Source organism: Electrona antarctica, assembly GCF_951216825.1.
Source record: "Electrona antarctica genome assembly, chromosome: 8".
NCBI lineage: Eukaryota > Metazoa > Chordata > Actinopteri > Myctophiformes > Myctophidae > Electrona > Electrona antarctica.
Genome location: NC_136789.1, coordinates 26,219,022 through 26,235,235, shown reverse-complemented (window position 1 = coordinate 26,235,235; position 16,214 = coordinate 26,219,022). Strand labels below are relative to the sequence as shown.

The window sequence follows — 16,214 nt, the reverse complement described above, 5'->3', positions numbered from 1 at the left end:
AAATGAAGAAAACTTTATATTTTTAAATCAATGCAATACCGTCCCATCAAAGTTGGTATTTTGACTATATATTGTCAATTACTTGCATGGAGTTAGCTGCTTTCGCAGACAGTTTGAGGGTCCAATAGAGTTAAGAGGTTTTGTCTGAAGCACTTTTTAATACTTTTCATTGGTTCAAGTCCAGCTTTGAGGGTTTGTCTTAACACAAACATTGAATGCCATTGACAATGAATGGAGATGATGTATGATGATGCATGATGATAAGAGCGGCCCTCACTTCAAAGGGTAAAGGGTGTTCAATAGCATTACAAAAAAATCTAAAATGGAGTTAGGTGGTTTCCTCCCGACAGCAACGATATGAGAAATATACACATGCACAACATAATTGATTGATTGATTGATTGAAGTATTTATTAACAGTTTGCAGATACATTTCACATGAAAGCACAACTCAATACAAAGACTGTTACTGTGGACGACACACTGATAAAGTATTACACTTGTTTACAACAGGGTCCACCTTTTTCAATTCATCAGAACATTTAGAGACGTATTAACGAATGACTCTAGTTGTCATGAAATCACTTTGTAACGAACATGAAGTCCATGTCCATTAATCTTTGTGTTATGACAAATTGGCCGATTTGCTCGTCTACATATGACGTAAATTCTCCATTCATTGTCAATGGCATTTAATGTTTGTGTTAGGACAAAAATCTACACTGAATATAGGAGGGGCTAGGACACATGACGTAAATTGATAGGAATTTAATATTTATGTAGGACAAAAATACCAATTTGCTCAGACACATGATTTAAGTTCTCCATTCATTGTCAATGAGGATTCAATTTACTTTCTCCATGTAGTGTGTGGCGTAACACACACACTACAACATAACACCCACACCATCCACCCCCGTTAACCTGATCGAACCACCTGCAGATCAATGAACAAGACAGGGTCTAATAAGTAATAACACTGTGGCTCCTATGGATCTCAGACTTAATGTGGCCAGTATACAGTATGATGTCAATCGTATATATCTATGGCGTTATATGACACCATAGGTTTTCAGCCCAATATTTCAAAAACAATGCAATGTGAACAAGAAATGCATTGTACTTCCTACTGCCTTCTAGCATCTCGCACAAGATATTGTAAGATGTGTACTAGGTTACTCATCGGTCCAGTAGTTTATGATATTAGCCCTGGACAGACAGAGAAACATACGCAAAGGGACAAAAACTTCAAGAGTCTAGACTCTACGCCTCAATGGTGTCAGAACACAGTAGCTGTTAAAAATAAATAAAGGAATAAAAAATCATCTTCACACCTTGACCACATTTCTCACACTTCGTCTAGTCTCTCCCTCTGCATCTGCTCTGCTATTTTTCTATTCTTTTTTTTCTCCCCAATAGAGAGTATGCGCATGCTTAAAGTGAATGGCACATCGAGTGGCAAATCGAGTGGCAAAGCAACAGGCAAAGTGAGTTTAACATTGTTTAATGCTGTTTAATGCAATCAGATAAGACTTTTCTGTGTGGATGTATGGGCTGTCAAGGCCAGAAAGTCGTTTTTGCCACTCAGTAGGCGTTCCTGCATAACTTCCTGGTTTGATGATGATGTCACACGCATACCCTCTATTTGGTCATTATTATGCCAATTTCCCCCATTTAGTCAATTCAGGGATAGTCCCTATAGCTGTCACTGCCCAACACCTACTGTTCTTCTGGGGAGGTTGTGTAGAGTCGACAGCCAGGTCAGTACAGGACACACCAGCTGCTACATCACAGTGGGGTTTAGAAGAAATTAGCTTCTCAAAGCATTTCCTCTGGGAATGAGGGCAACAGGATGCAATCATGTTAGTAGTGATCCATGTTACCTTAAGACACAGAACAAATATTAATGAACTAGTAATAACGGTTCTTGTTTTACTGATAAGTAATAATAAGTTTAGGGTTAGGCATAGTTTACTGAGGTGAAGTGAAGGTTAGGAATAAGGTTATGTTTAACCGTTTAGGCATAGTTTACCGAGGTTATGTTTAGGAAAACCAGGCAGAAACCGTTCCGCCGGATTTACGCCTGAGGCGAGCGTTCTGATATTCGTAATAACATGTAGGCCAAAGGAAGCTGTCTTTTGGGTCATTTCCGGGTTTTTAGACAGCTGGTGGATGGAAATGAAGCTCCACCCACGGGGCAGAATGCCGCTGGGGCAAGCTTTTCCGGGAATCTGTTCGACGCGGCAATCTGCCGCGTGGGTGGAGCTTCATTTCCATCCACCAGCTGTCTAAAAACCCAGAAATGACGCAAAAGACAGCTTCTTCTGTCCGCGCATGGAATCTTAGGTGCCCCCAGACCCATACTGAGACAACATGTAGTCCAGGAAGTAACTTAGCCCAGTGTCCAATGACATCATGGAGCCCATGGACACTTTGAAATACTAAAATATCTAAAAACACATATTACCCACATAAAACCCCCCAGGAAAGTGTTTCTTCTCTCCCAAACATCATTCAAATATGGTTGCAAAAGGGGTGAAGTGGCCCTTTAATATTGGGATACTCGTCTTTCCCATCTGCCTATGTATGTGTGTATGTGTGTGTATGTTCCCCCCCCCTTTTCCCTCACTGTATATGTTTCTTTTCCCTTTTTACCTCCATTATGATGAATTCCTGTTCTGTTCTTTGTCTATATAGAAGTGTCTATTTGTACGTCTCTAAATGTTTTGATGAATTGAACATGGTGGACCCTCTTGTAAACAAGTGTAATGCTTAATTGGGTCGTCCACTCACAGTTAACAGCCTTTGTATTGAGTTTGTGCTTGAAATGTACTGTAATTCTGTGTGTGTGTGTGTGTGTGTGTGTGTGTGTGTGTGTTTTTTCCTTTGTAGGAAAAATGCTGCTATTTGTCCCAAAATGACTTCAAAAGATTGTTGCTAATCGTTTCAAAAAGCTTTATACCCTACATATAGCATGTATGTACGATACAATGTGACATAGCTCTGTTTACATATGTTTGTCATTGTGTGTGTGTGTGTGTGTGTGTGTGTGTGTGTGTGTGTGTGTGTGTGTGTGTGTGTGTGTGTGTGTGTGTGTGTGTGTGTGTGTGTGTGTGTGTGTGTGTGTGTGTGTGTGTGTGTGTGTGTGTGCGCGCGTGTGTGTGTGTGTGTGTGTGTGTAAAGGCAGTGGTAGACTTCGGGTGGGGGTGGGTATGTGTTATATGAGGCTTTGATATGATAGGAGGTAAAGAACCTACTGCCTACAGTTATATGGTATCTCACTATCTCCTAATGTTTATCCTCACAATCATGTTCAAAGAAAAAAACATGTGGAACAAAGTTCTGCATTCATGTTTTAGTGAATCCAAGGGATTGATTGATTGATTGATTGAAAATTGTATTAACAGTTTGCAGAATTACAGTACATTTCAAGCACAAACTCAATACAAAGGCTGTTAACTGTGAGTGGACGACCAAATTAAGCATTACACTTGTTTACAACAGGGTCCACCATGTTCAATTCATCAAAACATTTAGAGACGTACAAATAGACACTTCTATATAGACAAAGAACAGAACAGGAATTCATCATAATGGAGGTAAAAAGAGAAAAGAAACACATAGTGAGGGGAATAGGGGCGGGGATTCAGATTTTACGGATCACACGTAATTTACCAAAAATGCCATGTATTCAGTTTTGAATGGCCAAATTGGCCATTGCAGGTATAGATGATCTAAATGTGGATGGTTCCTATATATTTTTTTCTTTAATAGCAAAGTTAAAAAGTTAATTTCTTGTCTTGTCATAATTGCTGTTGCAATGTCAGAAGAATTAAGGGTAATTTTAATTGCATTGGAACTAAAGACGTTGAGGTTTATCATTGGGTTTATGTATCCATAAAACCATAATTACATTGCCAGACATCTGCTACATTTACTGGAAAAAAAGTCAGTCACCGCATCTTGAAATAACAAAAAGAAAACACAATTAAATGTGTCTGTGATTGGCTGCGCGTTTCAAAATAAGAAGTCCTGCTCACGGGATAGGCTGGTTATGGCCCCTTTATTCTACAGTCGGCCACTTCCGGTTAGAGTGACGAAGTCGTCGACGATACCAAAAAAAAGAGAAAAGGAAAACAGGAAAATAGCTTTCTTGGGAAGAAGACGAAGAGAGAGAGTGGGAACTTTAATCAAAATATCCTCTAGTTACTGCTATTCGAGCACAGTCAGCGAGTGATCACATCTCAAGCAGGCCCGGTTAGTCAACATATACGCGTAGAAACAACAGAGTACATGTTGTGAGTTTATTTTATTGTTCATCGCTAGCTAAACCCCAGTGCGCTATTATTTCCATTGGGCTATTTCCACCAGGCTAGCTTCTAAAGCTAACCAAAGCTAGTGCACTAGCTAAGTAGCTAACTTTAGCCACCGCCAGTGTGTGCTGTTGTTGTAACAGCAGTTTCTCTCTAGGCCAGAGTTATTGTAGTAACTGAGGAGCGCGACGACGACTAGTGTGTTTTTAGCTCAGTGAGGTTTTTTTTGTTTCGTTCAGCGCACGAGAAGAATGGCAACATCAGCCCTGTACGCGTGTACGAAGTGTAACCAGCGGTACCCTTTCGAAGAACTGTCGCAGGGACAGCAGCTGTGCAAGGTTTGGTTTGCTTTGGTTGGGGGTTGTGTGTGTGTGTGTGTGTGTGTGTGTGTGGGAAGGGGAGCTCCTCTGCCAGATGCATCTCTCAATGAAATAGTATTTTTCCCCCACAATTGCAGTGGCCCGTGTTATTTTAACGTACTAACTAGGCTGTTCACTAGTATTTGGATGCAACGGTGTTTCGCCAGGCTGTGTTGTGTGTGCGTGCAAGCTTCAGATTATATAACAGGGTTTATCTCTTTTCCCAACCTGGAAACGCTAATGCTATAATAGTAGCCTTGTTTAGATAATGCTGTAAGGCCGGCCGTGTTACATTCGTTTGTTAAAGGTGTAACGACACCACGGGGGAAAAAACTCTTGTTGTCCAGCTAAAATCACATAATCTGACTATGCGACCCTAAAGTGTCCTGTTTAAAATGTTGTCATTCCTTTGAATACAAGGTTTGGCTTTTTTTTGCTTCATAGAAAACGGGAGCTTGTTGCTCGTCTAGTGGGTCGATTTCCTATCAACAGATTATGCCAGTGTTGTACGGCGTATATCTATTTTATTATAATTAAAGACGACATATTCTAAAATGAACATCATTAGTCAGTTCTATGGACAGATTCACGTGGTAATTAAGTATGTATATGCCTGCCCTTTAAAAATGGACAATGCCTCCTCTACAACTGTTAATGTATACATACTAGTACATTTGTGTCAAGCCCATCGTTATCGTAAACACCAAATAAATTATAACCCAGAACTTCTTTTAGCGAATAAAACACCATTTTAACCACCATTCTGTAATATGGTAGAGTTACAGTATGTTAATGTCTTTGTTGGTTTACCCTTTGTCTGAGTAGTGACCTGACCTGCTACTTAGATAACCGGTATCTGACATGAGAAAGTGATTAGGTACAGTCGGTGACAACAAGAATTAATGCAATGTCAGAGCCATCAAACTTGAAACTGTCTCTTTATTTAAATGTAAAATTCTAGTTTTGAACAGTATATTCCTATTCCTCATCCTATTCATAAGGCTCAAATGTTATTAGTTCACATCAGTGTGGCCTGAGAAAAATCAGGACATTGCTCAGTTATCAAATGTGTGCAGTAGATTGCTTACAAAGAAAAGCATACATTAGAGGAACAGAATTATGTCAAAAACAACATGCCACTTTCTTTATGATCTATTTAAACATCCGACAAAAAAAATTATATGGCAACATATTACAGGCACCTGGTTGTTTTGAATTGGTGTTGTAGGAAAGTTTATCTTAAAGGTTGCATGAAATGCAAGAGCTTGTGTACTTTTATGCTATTCCTATTAGATGTCATACCCCTTTTACCTTTTGTATTACAGGAATGTCGCATCGCACATCCCATAGTGAAGTGCACATTTTGCAGATCTGAGTTTCAGCAAGAAAGGTGAGAGAGGCGTCAATACTCTTTGCATGTCATACAAGTGGTGAATAAACTGCATGCTTCACTGCTGATACAATGAGAGGTTTTTCAGTGGTATCTTATTCAAAGTGTTATGTTAACTGATATTTTTTTCCTTTGCAGTAAAACAAATACAATCTGCAAGAAATGTGCTCAGAATGTCAAACAATTTGGGACAGTGAGTGATCTGCTTGTCTTGTTTCGATTAATTTCAGCTCTTTTTTTGGACTGCAATCCATAACTTTTTTTTAGTGAATACATTTTGTTTTTGTAAACCAATCTGTAATGGTTGAGTATATTACTTCAATATTACTAACACTAAGTGTGGTGGAATTTGTGGGCTGAGGGGCAACATTGAAAAAAATGGAGGCTGTGTCCACAGAAAGTATTTAATGAGCAGAGGAGCGCTTCTGAATATCATATCTATAGAGCGTCGCAGTCCCGCCCCCTACCATGGACCAGGAAATGAATCCCAATGCATTTTTCCCATAGACATTTCAGAAAGTATTTATTTAAAGACGGTTACGCCACGGACAAAGCCAACTCGAGTCGTGACAACTCATGACAACACAAACAATATTTTGGACCCAACAAATAATTACAAAGAAGAAAAACAACAAAAAAGTGTTGTAACCTGCCGTTTTTTTCTTCTTTCTAATTATTTTTTCGGCCCCAAAAATTGTGTTTGTTGTCATGATTTGTCACGACTCGAGTTGGCTTTGTCCGCGGCGTAAACGTCTTTAAATAAATACTTTCTGAAATGTCTATGAGGAAAATGAACGGAGAATCATTTCCTGGTCCATGGTAAGGGGCGGGACTGCGACGCTCTATAGCGCTCGCACATAGCATGATTCATGGCTGCAAGTTTGCAACGTTCAAATGGATAAGCTGTTGCTGTGCTTGAATGTCACATCATCTGCTTTATTGGCACAAATAGCGTAGCGTAGGGCAACTTTGACAATGGAGAGGGCCACTATATTTCCCTATAGGGCCATATATTGCTGTCGTAGCAAAAATAGCCGATCTACAACTGCAACGCGTTTTGAGCTTGTAGATCGGCTATTTTTGCTATGTTCGAATTGAAATCTTGAATTTTTGCTATTTTTTTAATTGGAATCCTGAAAATTAACCTTTTTATGTCATTTCAAATGCCTTTAATTATACTTGTGTTGAGCATTGAGCTACTAATTTAGACTGAAGTAATTACAGCGCGTCATGTTTGCATGCTGTGGAATTGTAAACAGCTGAAACCAATAATATCAGTATTCTGTCATTAACCTGAGGGCCGCATTAAGTGAAGGTGGGGGCCGCATGTGGCCCCCGGGCCGCCAGTTGCCCACCCCTGGCGTAGCGTAAAGGTAAACATGGATTTCTCATGGCTGTGGTGACTATTCAACCTTAGGTTGATGAGTGGTGGTCCTCCAAGAGTTGAACTATTTTCAACGCAGAAAAAAAATCACCTGTTGACCATAGAAATGCATGGCAGATTTTCTGTGTAGACCACCCCTAAAACGAACACGGCCCTTCGGTGTGCGGGGGACCAGGGTTCACAACCTGGCTAGGACATGAAAGTTATGGATTGCAGCATCAAATTGCATTTGTATGTTTTGAATAACTATTTGTTTCTATTCTTGTTTATTTGCTCTTTTATAAAATATATATTTTTTTGTCCTTCCCTTCTAGCCCAAACCTTGCCAGTACTGTAACATCATTGCAGCTTTTATTGGGACAAAGTGTCAGCGGTGTACAAACTCAGAAAAGAAGTATGGACCTCCACAGACCTGTGAGCAGTGTAAACAGCAGTGCGCCTTTGATCGCAAGGAGGAGGGCAGAAGAAAGGTAAAACTGCATGTTTTCACCACAAAGTGAAAAACCATTCAATCAATCCAATCAAATTACATTACATCAACATACATTACAAAAATAACAAACGGGGTGGTTCTGTCACTCTCCGTGTGTTAGTCATAGCTGGCGCACACGCCAACGCCTGTCTTTCTGCTGTAGCTGATTAATTACAATCTATCACATGTCACAAACCAAATTACATTAGCACAATTACAATTGGGGTGTTCTGTGACTTGCTGTGTGTAGCTGACACACACACCAACTAAACACCCACTTGGTTGATCTGGCCACAGTGGGACTCTATACACATTTCTATCTACACACCACCCTGTTATTTTTTGCACTGCAGAGATAGCTAGCCATTCCACATGCTTAGAGAGAACATTAGCTTGGTAGTTATATTTACCAGCCACTAACAAGAACACTACGTATCAGGTGGACGGGAAGCTGCTGTGCTGGCTGTGCACTCTTTCCTATCGCCGCGTCCTGCAGAAGACAAAGGAGCAAAGAAAGGGTTTCGGTTCCTCAAACTCCTCCTCCCTCAACGAGAAGGACCACCACTCCAGACAGCAGCAGCAGCAGCAGCAGCACCATCATCACCACCATCAGCAGCAGCAAAGACACAGTAGCTCTCACCACAAGTATGTATTCATGCTGTGTCACCATAGCCACAGCCCTCTTCTGATGGATCAGAGATGCATTAGAGTTTGAGGAGAAAGTGGGAAGGATTTTCTATAATATATTTTTATTTATTCAACTGTTACAGACTCAGTGGGAGCCTCAGTCCAGAGCAGGAACAGGGACTGTGGAAGCAGAGGTGAGACTATCTTGCCCAAGTATCTCGATATTACACCTTTCATATCGGTTTTGTAACCTGTAAAATGTACATGTTTTGATGGTTGATGGTTCAACACTGGAGCTATAGTGTCAAATGTACATACAAATGATAAAATGTAGTGCATTCAGGTGGCACAGGGGTAAAGTACTTGTCTTTTGTACATTGCTAATTGATTTGTTCTATGAATTTATTTTCAGCCATAAATCGTCTTCAATCCAAAAGGAGACTCCAAAGAAAAAACCAAAACTGGAGATGAAGCCATCCAATGGGGACAGGTATGAGATGGTTTAATTTAGATTTTTTTTCTTCTTTTAAATAAAAAAGGGTTTTTTGGACGTGTACAGACGTCTTGGGCACACCATGGGATAATTCTAAGGACGTCTGGAGACGTCTTGGGCACAAATTGGGTTAAATCTGACTTGCCTAAACCTGCAGTAACCTGGCTTTACCTTGTTGTTTGGATCATGGCGATCAGGCGATACTCTTCTTTCTTTTTACCCACCAGTAGTTCCATCACCCAGTCTATGGATTCTGGCGGAACGGACAACTTCATTCTCATCAGCCAGCTGAAAGAGGAAGTAATGTCCCTAAAGAGACTTCTGCAGCAAAGGGACCTGACCATTCTAGAAAGGGACCGCAAGGTGCAGTATTATATTTATATTTTTTATAGAGGGACAGACAGTAGGCTGACAGGAAATGGGGAGAGAGATGGGGGGGGGGTGACATGCAGTAAAGGCCGTCGAGATCGGGAGTCGAACCCGTGGCACACTGCCAGACTGGATTACCAGCCAAGGTGCCTGGACTGCTGAGCCACGGCCCAGGCCGCAAGGTGCAGTATTAACCTCAGCTAATGTGTCTCCGTTAAAGTTGAGGCATTTAGCAGACGCTCTTTAGTCTAAAGGTGCGTTCAGACTTCAATATGTATATTCGCATCGCTTCGTCCCGTTTGTGTTGCGCCAGGTCGCGCCGCTCCCGTTCGCCCAACTATCGTCTTTGCATTGACTTACTTGTATGTAATCGCGCCTCTCCAACCACCCAAGTCTGAACGCAGCTTAAGCATGAACCCTGGTCAACAAACGGTACGATAAATGGTCACATAAAATCGAGTGCATTGCAAAGAAGACAATGTAGTGCCTTAAATTAAGTAGGATATTGGGTAAAATACCAAAAGGTGACAAGAATGGATACAAGGAGAGAGCAGGTTAGGTAAAGTCTATAAAGGTGAGTTTTAAATCTGCAGCGGCAAATTGCGAGTGAGTCTGCCATTTCGACTGAAATGAGAGTTTGTTCCAAAGTTTGTGGGCCAAGAGGGAGAAGAGTCTCTAGGATGTTTTGAGTATTGCCCATGGTGTTTTAGGGAAGGCTTGAAATAGTCAAGTCTGGAGATAACTGAGGCCTGGATAAGTAGCTGGGCAGACCCTGGGTGAGGAAGGGTCTGATCCGTAAGCTGTAAAAACCCACCCGATTGAGTGATCTTAAATGATTTGAAGATGTGCGCATTTCTGGGTGACATTGAATGATGGGTTATGTGCTTCTCTCACAGATGACAGATGTCAAAGCAGACTTTCACTACCAAGAATCGAATATGAGAGTAAAGATGAACAATATGGAGAAAGCACACAAAGAGTCCATGGAGCTGTTTCAGGTGAGCAAAGCATCAACTTTAACAGTTATTTAATTTTCTAGATCACACTCATTGTACATACAACAGCCATACCTATCCAGTACCTGGATCCTTATGAGTGATCTTGATTTCGAGGTGTTTGCTAAACATCTAGGCTTTTTAAGGTCACCAAAACCCCTACCAACCGCGATTGTCGTGACTGTTACTTGAGCCTAAAAATAACTACAGGGGTCCATCCAGAATTCATAGGGAGGCAAATTTGTGTGGCATGACGATTTGTTTTTGCTACCAAAGCTGGAAACAATGTCACATCAAAATACTAAACCTGCAGTTTGAAGCATCCAAAATGCGTTGCAGACTAAACTGGCATACTTTAAAATGAGAGCATGACAAAACTACTACAAATATACTCTCTTCAATGTCATTTTTATTGTCCTCATTATAAAGTAACTCTAACTATGGGTTGGCTGCAGTGTTCTCTTTCTGTCCACTGTAAATTATAGGTGTTCAGTAAACCCGAAACCTTAGACAGGTTACACATGGCAGGTTCTGTATTATACCATTTAATTCCTAACCTATAATTGTTCTCTGACACTGATTGTCTGTTTGTTTGCACAACCCACAGGATGGACCTTTATATCCCAAAAGAGCAAATTGAAAATATACAGTAGCAGCCCATTTATTCTATTTATGAGAACATGATAAAATACATATCGTTGCTGTTGGGAGGAAACCTCATAACTCCATTTTTGAGGTTTTAGATTTTTTTGGCATAAATCGGAGCTATTGAACACCCTTTATGTCTGTGTGTTGTTTCAAAAATATTGAACCAATGGAAAGTAGTAAAAAGTGCTTTGGACAAAACCTTAACTCCATTGGACCCTCAAAATGTCTGCTAAAGCAACTAACCCCCTCTCATGGAAGTCATTGACAATATATAAAGTTGTAACACCAACTTTGATGAGGCTGTATTGCTTTGTTTTAAAAATATAAGGTTTTCGTAATTTCCTGAAAAATGGTTTCCTCCCGACAGCAGAGATATCTGTCAGATCTGATCTTTTCAAAGTCCTTTTTATTGTCCCCATGAACAATGATAAAATGTCTAACTTGTGTTAACCTCTTTTGTCTGCAGACTAAGAACAGAGAGTTGATGAAACAAGTGGCCTCCCTCTCGAAGGGCAAGAAGTTTGACCGGACAGTGAGTTCGCTGCAGATGCCCTAACACTAGGCCAGCCAGTAACAACACAGAGTGGCTTCATTGTTGTAACACTGTGAAAGTCTCCCTCCTGTATTTTCTCAATCATTGCCACCATACTCATTTTGTTTTTAACTCTGTCTGTGGTAAATCCAGAGACTATGCTGTCCATGGAAATTACCTATTGATCAAACAATGAGAAACCATCCCTTAAATGTAAACTTTTTTTTAAATTATTATTACTTTGCCACTGGATGGGATGTGACTGCAGAAGAAGTGCAGGATGAAGCCCTCGTTTGAACACTGCCGGGCCAAAAAGCATTGTTTCTGTTACGTGGATAGAATTCTGCCCACTCCATGTTTCCACTCGATTTCTATGGATATCATGCAATTTATTTATTCAATTGTCTTTCTTACTTTTTTTTTTTGGTACTCACAACATACTCAGAGAATCTTACATGTTTCAGGATTTTATCCAATAGCAATTGTTTATATTTTTCTAGCGTGGCTATCGGTGACGAGCTCTCCTTAATGGAGACCCTGCTCAACTGTACCATGTACGTATGCAAATGTGGGGATGGGTGACTGCAGACATGCTGGCCCGCAGTACAGTTCTCTCTGTGAAATTCAAAAACAACCAATGGACATTTTTGTATGGCTGTTTCATAAGAGAGACACTTCTTGGCTGCCCTCTTTCTCACTGTGTGACAGCTGTAGTGCTTCGCTGTTTCTCTTTAGTGGAACGATTGTAATACTGCATGATTTACTGCCATATACCGGTTGGCATTGTGGTCTCATGTACTGTAATATACTTTTAGACCCCACTCCCCTGTCCCTTTAATTAGTTTTTTAAGAAATCACTTGTAAAGGTATTGCTGGGGTCAGCTATTGTATTTAAACTATTGCTTGTATCTGTTTTAGTGAGTGTGTACGGTAAGGCCAGTTGAAATTAACACATCTGTAGAAAATGCTTTTTAAAGGAACACCTTTCACCTTGCATTAATGAGCTGGTTTCATACTGTGGCATACAGGATCACTTTTGTACTTTTTCCAAACCCAATGTTTTAAGATTATTAAACTGGCTAAGCAAAGTGTTTGTTTATTTGACACACTATACAGTCGGTGGCTCTACATTTTCTTGTATTAATTTTGCTTTACAGTTTTTGGGCTGGAAAAACAATTGGAATAATGATGGCCTGCACATCTCTTCAAAATGTGGTGATGGTAGCTTTATCCACTCAATTTTAGACTAGGTTTAATGTAGCTCTTTCCAATCCATCAGTCACCTACAAGTCAAGACTAGTAGTGTTTTTGCTGTTGACAAAAAATTAAAAGAAACAAGGCCTTAAATGTCATGATAAACACCTTTGAATTGTGGTGTGATAAATGATGACTAACTTGTGCTATAACAGGCTATTCTAGACGAATCTATAAAAAGTCTTGCAAGATTGAAGATGCAACACTGAAGCTTGTGTGAAAATGAGAACCGAATGCACTTTATTGTCATATTTTAGATTGCACTTGCTGCACATTACTGCACATTACCAATTTACCATGCTATTGTTTAGCAAGAAAAATCCATAATAAACTGCTCGCGTTTATTAGACTCTTCAAATTCAAAATGAAAAATCTGTGCCAGTTCAGGTATTGTTGGCGGGCGTATTTTGAAAGTGTGATTGTTGTAACTGTCGAACAGTGGTATCCAAAGTGGGGTTCTTGAGGGAGTTCCAGGGGCTCCCCAGCTAAATGATAGTTTGGAACCAAATGGACGTTATGAATCTAACTCTGAGAGTGTACAAATGGACCTGTCCATTTGGTTCCATTTGTACACTCTCAAGAGTTAAATTAACATTGATTTTACAATATAAATTGGGGTCTCTTTAAATGCCATTAAATGGAGGTCCGTAGCCTAATGCGTATTGCAAATAAAATAAAATCACTGCTAGAGCCGTAAAAATCTTATATATTCATACCTTTTCAAATGGGGGTACGCTTTTTGATTGATTGATTGAAATGTGTATTAACAGTTTGCAGAATTACAGTACATTTCAAGCACAACTCTATACAAGACTGTTAACTGTGAGTGGACGACCGCATAAAAGCATTTCTATTTTCTACGCAGGCTAATTAGTGTCAATTTTGGGGTCCTTGACATGAAAAAGTGTGGGAACCACTGTTGTAGATTGTAGAAGACAAATGAATATGAACTAAGTACTTAGAGTATACTCTAAGACTAAGTACAGATATTTACAGGGATCCACAGAGCGCTGCCCTCTAGTGGCGCGCAGGCAATAGTCATTAATGCGGTGAAGACATCCGGGTACTTTCAACGACGGCATTGTTATGTATCTATAGTTGTTGCCATGTCTGATTATTATAAGCGACTTTTTACTTGTTTCTCCTAGCCTGGAAACCAGATGAATCTGCCACAGGAGAAAGAAAAAAATCCCTGGTTGGACTCCTCGCTCACCCCAGCGTTGTGGGTGACCACAATCAGAGCCCACTATTCGAAGTGAGACTTTTTTTGCTGTGACAAATTGACATTGGAATCTGTTTGTACGTAACTGCTCCTTGAAAATAAATCTACACCGAAATTACAGACTAATAGCTCTACGCAGTGTGATTTCCTGTAAATATTGGTAGTTGACTTTACTTGTTACTTGTAGTTCCTTATTTGGGCGTGGGTTACAAAAATATATATTCCACAATTGTCAAATTTTCTTCAAGATTAAAAAAATAAAAATCAGTTCTACATTAAACTCACAGCACGTTTGTTTCCAAAGAGATTACTAGATTACTCTGGTTTTCATATATCTGTTTGCTTGTTTCTCTCGCAAAACCTGGCAACACTGCACTCACTCACTGTGCGTAGCGCTAGCTTGCTGCTAGCTCGAAGTAGTGCTGCTGTGCAGTGCTGCTGCTGGTTTGTCCCACTGTTTTCCTTTTGATACACAAGCGCATTTTACACGAAAACAAAATCAATAAATAAAAACGACCAGTTTACAAGTCGTATTGAAGATTTATCATTTATATGCATTTGATTGTAGAAATGAATATATTCGTGTAACGATAGCTAGAAAGCTATCTATTCTCTGACTGGCTCAATCCGATGCGTTTAGATGTTAGCTTTTGAACTTCCAGCTAACGTTAGTTAGCATTTAGCAAAACAAGCTGGCTGAAAAGCAAGTCAACACAATCTGAACAAGGTAAGTTTGTATTGAAGCTAAACTAACATTAAATCGTATCAGTAGACAGAAATATGTTAGCATCATTGCAACCTCGTAAATTAGAGCCAGTCTGCTTTCCAACCACGTAATACATGTCTGCATACCGAATCAAAGTTATCTTAAATTCAGAGAGACAGCCGTGAATGCCCACCAACTAATTCATCAGACTTCTGACTAGAAAAACATTAATAAAGTGATTTCCCTTGCAACAACTTAACAGATGTCTAAGTCAGATAAAGTCACAGAGACACGTTGTTGCAAGAAGTAAATACAATCACATTTCATGTTATCATTTTGGAAACTCCAAACACTTGAAGCTCGACACTGGCTGTACCTCATTTAATAGAAATAATGCACATACTATGTTGTATTGATTGATCTGGTGTATTTGCAAAATATCAGATCATTGTAGTGGATAGGATGTCTAAATCAATCGACTGTCACAGCCAATTGCAATGAAGGGGAAGGAGATTATGCATATTGTAGCCTAATATTAAATTGAATGGACAAATACATTATTCTTTGTAATGTGCTTTGCCTTCCATAATGACATGCACTACATTTTACAAGCTATCAACAGATGAGATGTATAACTGTTGTTGGTTGGGATGCAGTACGGTTCAAATAAGAGTTGGCTTGAAGATGCATATTTTTTGTGGTTGTGATTGTGAAACTATACAAATACTGTGTTCTTATCTTCCAATACATTGTTAATAAAGCATGTCCGACTCAGACAGCGATGATGAGGACCGAGACCGCCCATTCTCTCTAACTGGTTTCCTCTTTGGAAACATCAACGAAGATGGCCAGCTTGATGAGGATGACTGCATTTTAGACAATGTAAGCATAGTAATCACATCAACTCTCGCATCCTTGTTCTGAGCATGTCATAATAGGTGAACATATAGATACAATTAGAATATATAAGCTTGTTAGCTTTTAGATTGGCTACTTTTGGCAAAGGCATTGATTTGTGTGTAGAGGGGAATAGTCCAAGTACAGACCCCTTTGTGACCCCACTTAAAAAAGTAAATATGGTTGTAACGAAGGCTTTCACCTAGAGCTCCATATATGGATAATGGAGACAACCGATATCAGCGATATCCAGCGCTGACATCAGACTAGTGTAGAAACCTCATATATGGGTATACACGCCTGGCATCGTCTAGCCCCAATTTGCAACTCGTCATCATGACACGCATCTAGATCGGACACCACTGCAGCGGGCTCTGACGAGCTATCTTATAATGGTTTTAAGTGGTTAATGTTACAATTATGTTACGATTATGTTATTCAGAGAAATGACTTATTTATTTATGCAAAGCAAACAGTACATGATCAGGTTAGGAACTGTGTGTTTATGAAGAAGGAAGCGTTGCATGGTTCTAATGCCTCACACTACAGGTGC

The 16,214-nt window shown here is 39.8% G+C and overlaps 2 protein-coding genes across 7 annotated transcripts in view; both read left to right on the top strand.

The window, feature by feature from the left end:
- Positions 1-4,064: 4,064 nt before the first annotated feature.
- fam76b (family with sequence similarity 76 member B) lies at positions 4,065-12,697 on the top strand. 5 transcript variants are annotated; one of them, XM_079508297.1, is made up of 11 exons: positions 4,065-4,257; positions 4,553-4,651; positions 5,998-6,062; positions 6,201-6,255; positions 7,761-7,916; positions 8,358-8,563; positions 8,689-8,739; positions 8,958-9,035; positions 9,236-9,401; positions 10,304-10,405; positions 11,517-12,697. In XM_079508297.1, the coding sequence occupies exons 2-11, from the start codon at positions 4,565-4,567 to the stop codon at positions 11,604-11,606; spliced, it is 1,056 nt and encodes a 351-aa protein (XP_079364423.1). In that variant the 5' UTR covers positions 4,065-4,257; positions 4,553-4,564; the 3' UTR covers positions 11,607-12,697. The 5 variants fall into 5 exon arrangements, with proteins under 5 accessions (XP_079364423.1, XP_079364424.1, XP_079364426.1 ...); XM_079508298.1 differs by having other exon boundaries at positions 4,065-4,651; positions 11,517-11,582; positions 12,083-12,697; XM_079508300.1 differs by having other exon boundaries at positions 4,065-4,651; positions 9,269-9,401.
- Positions 12,698-14,442: 1,745 nt separating this feature from the next.
- taf1 (TAF1 RNA polymerase II, TATA box binding protein (TBP)-associated factor) overlaps positions 14,443-16,214 on the top strand; it is a 37,881-nt gene continuing 36,109 nt past the window's right edge. For both annotated transcript variants that reach the window (XM_079507124.1, XM_079507123.1), the window contains exons 1-2: positions 14,443-14,785; positions 15,526-15,646. In XM_079507124.1, the coding sequence (XP_079363250.1) occupies positions 15,527-15,646 (120 nt within the window). In that variant the 5' untranslated portion in view covers positions 14,443-14,785; position 15,526. The remainder of the gene's footprint in view (positions 14,786-15,525; positions 15,647-16,214) is intronic.

Excerpts from the sequence above, each read along its gene's own strand:
- fam76b (XM_079508297.1), top strand. The coding sequence starts at position 4,565 with ATGGCAACATCAGCCCTGTACGCGTGTACGAAGTGTAACCAGCGGTAC. Across the intron at positions 8,564-8,688 it reads CACAGTAGCTCTCACCACAA|ACTCAGTGGGAGCCTCAGTC; the intron begins GTATGTATTCAT and ends CAACTGTTACAG. Across the intron at positions 9,036-9,235 it reads AAGCCATCCAATGGGGACAG|GCGATACTCTTCTTTCTTTT; the intron begins GTATGAGATGGT and ends CATGGCGATCAG.